This window comes from Silene latifolia, chromosome 10, assembly GCF_048544455.1.
Source record: "Silene latifolia isolate original U9 population chromosome 10, ASM4854445v1, whole genome shotgun sequence".
Taxonomy (NCBI): domain Eukaryota; kingdom Viridiplantae; phylum Streptophyta; class Magnoliopsida; order Caryophyllales; family Caryophyllaceae; genus Silene; species Silene latifolia.
The window spans coordinates 14,278,346-14,281,179 of NC_133535.1; the positions used below are offsets into that span (position 1 = coordinate 14,278,346).

Sequence of the window (2,834 nt, forward strand, 5' to 3'; positions counted from 1 at the left end):
TTGGATATCTGGGTTCACAACCTTTTCAGCATTCCGCAATTTTTTATCGAGCAAAGTTGGGATCATGATAGATATGAAGGTCAGCTTCTCTCGATTTTTTATATTTCAAGTTACAGAACAAAAATATTTTTTTGTTTCTAATTTTGAATACATTTTTTCGGTGTAGAGTTCAGAGATTTAGATCTCCGGTAAATAGTTTTGATTTGGATTTGGTTTGACTTGATATGGGATTGTCCTTAAAATTGGCAAGCCTGATTACTTAAGTTTGGTGTCAAAGTATCAGCTGCCACCCTTTTTCTCTATCTTCAGGGTAGGCAACTACATACAAACATGTAGTGGTCTATTATTTTTATAGATAGTATTTTGGGCCTCCATTGGGAGCCACTGACTCTTAACAACATTGGCTGATAATTATAAAATTTGAGGCTATACATGAAATCTGTTGAAAATACAGCAGACATGCGTAGTCTCCCTTATGAGGCCAAGTGATGTCATTTATTTATCTTAATTATCTACCATACATCAGGATATCAGGATTATTTACGTATAAACCATTGGAACATGACAAACACTATTGTTTGCTGCAAATGCTGCTCCTTTATAGTTGCACCACATTAGTTAACTTTCGTGACAAGCTCTATCCTGATGCTGGTGCTGGTGCAGGTGCTGTTCCTGTTGCTATCATTTCTTTGTTCTGCTCCCGGTTACCCTTGATGTCCTTACGTTGACGTTGTTTCTCTTCAGTTGTGGAAGAAAATAATTTGTCAAGATTGGGTGACTGATCAGAGGATCTACCCGATCCCCATCCACCACTGCCCCAACCTTGACCACCTCTGCCACCTGATCCACCACTACCCCAACTTTCACCCCCTCCACCAGCTACATTACAACCACAACCTTTACCCCATCCACCGTCTCCACTCCCCGGACCACCACTTCCCCAACCTTTTCCCGCTCCATCGCCTCCATTTCCCAGACCACCATTTCCCCAACCTTTACCACCACCTCCACTTCCGGGACCACCACTTCCCCAACCATTACCTCCACCAAAACCATCACCTGGTCCCCAACCAAATCCTATACGTGGAATTCCAAAAAATGGGATGTGGACGCCATGAATAGGAAAGGGAGGGATAAATGGATATGGAAAGTGGAAGTCAGGACCACCGCCTCCGCCTCCTCCAGGACCACCACTTCTCCAACCATTACCTTCACCAAAACCACCACCTGGTCCCCAACCAAATCCTATACGTGGAATTCTAAAAAATGGGATGTGGCCATGAATAGGAAAATGAGGGATAAATGGATATGGAAAGTAGGAGTCAGGACCACCGCCTCCTCCACTGCCTCCTCCACCGCCTCCTCCACCGCCTCCACCTCCACCTTCGCCTCCTCCACCGCCTCCTCCACCGCCTCCTCCGCCGCCTCCTGACCCATAGCCAAAGCCAAAGCCTTCACCAGACCCAGTAAGCCTTTCTGATACTTGTCTATGTGAAAGATATTTAATATTTGATGATTTGGTCGTGTGGTCTGCTGCCAACAGTCTGGCAGCAGGATAGACATGAAATGATGTAGTGATTATGAGAAATATGAAGGGTAGGCGAGCCATATTTAGAGACCCCATCTCTTGCTGATGGCTATAATAGGCGTTTGCATGTGAGTTTAAATACTTGTTGCTCAGCATCTGGAGATAGACAATACGCATGTTTACTGAAGTTTGTTATGCAAATCAGGACATGCACTAGTTGTGTGGAGGTAGAACATCATTTTATCTAATCTTGGTCATACTATTTTTGTTTGATACAACTTTCTCCTGAAATTCATGTGAATTTGTTTCAAGAAACTACTTGAAAAAGAATGTGTGGAGTAAAACGGTAACTAAGTACCGAGACTAGGTTGAAGTATTATTTTTGCTATCGTAGACTCACAATAGTTAATACAATGTAAATTAAACATTCTTCCATTATTTTTGCCGTCAGTAAAACTACTCCTTCCTCATAGTTGCAGTAAGTGCTGATGAATAAAATTCTATCTCCAACATGTTTCGCTTGCAGAATGAGATATTATTTGGACAAAGAATCGGTTTTCTTACGTTTATCTATCTTAGTGAAACAAGTCTGACAACTTCATCTAAAATAGATGGAAGTGTCTCATTTTTGTATCAGTAATAGACCCTTTTGGTACATAACAAACATCCTACAAAGGGTCATGACTCATAACTCGTATTATTACTAAGGTTGACCTCAGCTTGTCTCATCAGTCATAATTTTGTTTTGCCCTTATTCTAGATCTTATTGTATTCTACGTCACGATTACTCGCGCCTGGCAGCTGTATGATTCATGTTGTGACCCGACTTGGTATCTGCCTAGGGTGCTTCTGGCCTGACCGCACCAAAAAAGGGCATATTGAAATTGGCTCCCGTGCCCATGTTCATAACATCCCCAATATTGCATCCATGCGCAGGATCACAGTTTATGGGTGCACACATCAGTCCAGAAGGCGCCTTGTTAGGGGGGGCATTCAGGGGGCTGACAGTTACATCTGCAATTGCAGTTGCAGTCTTCTCTATGATGCTCATTGGGAGGTTTTTCGTCTGGTTTTGGGTAAATCCATGAACCCAGTCCATGTTTCGACACATTTTCATCAGGGCGTATAGATGGCTTGTGTTTATGGGCTTGATCATCCCCAAAGGAACTTTGGAACAACAAAAGTAGCGAAATCATCAAGAGGGAGACCTTTGTGTCGGCGCAACTCCTGAATGCTGTCATTCTGTATCTTTCGTTTGGTATTATATGTGATTTTTCTGGAGGCTGTTATATATGATTTTAGATGT

The 2,834-nt window shown here is 42.6% G+C and overlaps 1 protein-coding gene across 1 annotated transcript; it reads right to left on the minus strand.

The window, feature by feature from the left end:
- Window positions 1-408: 408 nt before the first annotated feature.
- Window positions 409-2,834, minus strand: LOC141605207 (uncharacterized). The gene has a single exon (XM_074423892.1). The coding sequence runs from the start codon at window positions 1,703-1,705 to the stop codon at window positions 638-640; it is 1,068 nt and encodes a 355-aa protein (XP_074279993.1). The 5' UTR covers window positions 1,706-2,834; the 3' UTR covers window positions 409-637.

What these genes read in the sequence shown, in the direction of transcription:
- LOC141605207 (XM_074423892.1), bottom strand. Translation starts at nt 1,705, where the DNA reads ATGCGTATTGTCTATCTCCAGATGCTGAGCAACAAGTATTTAAACTCA.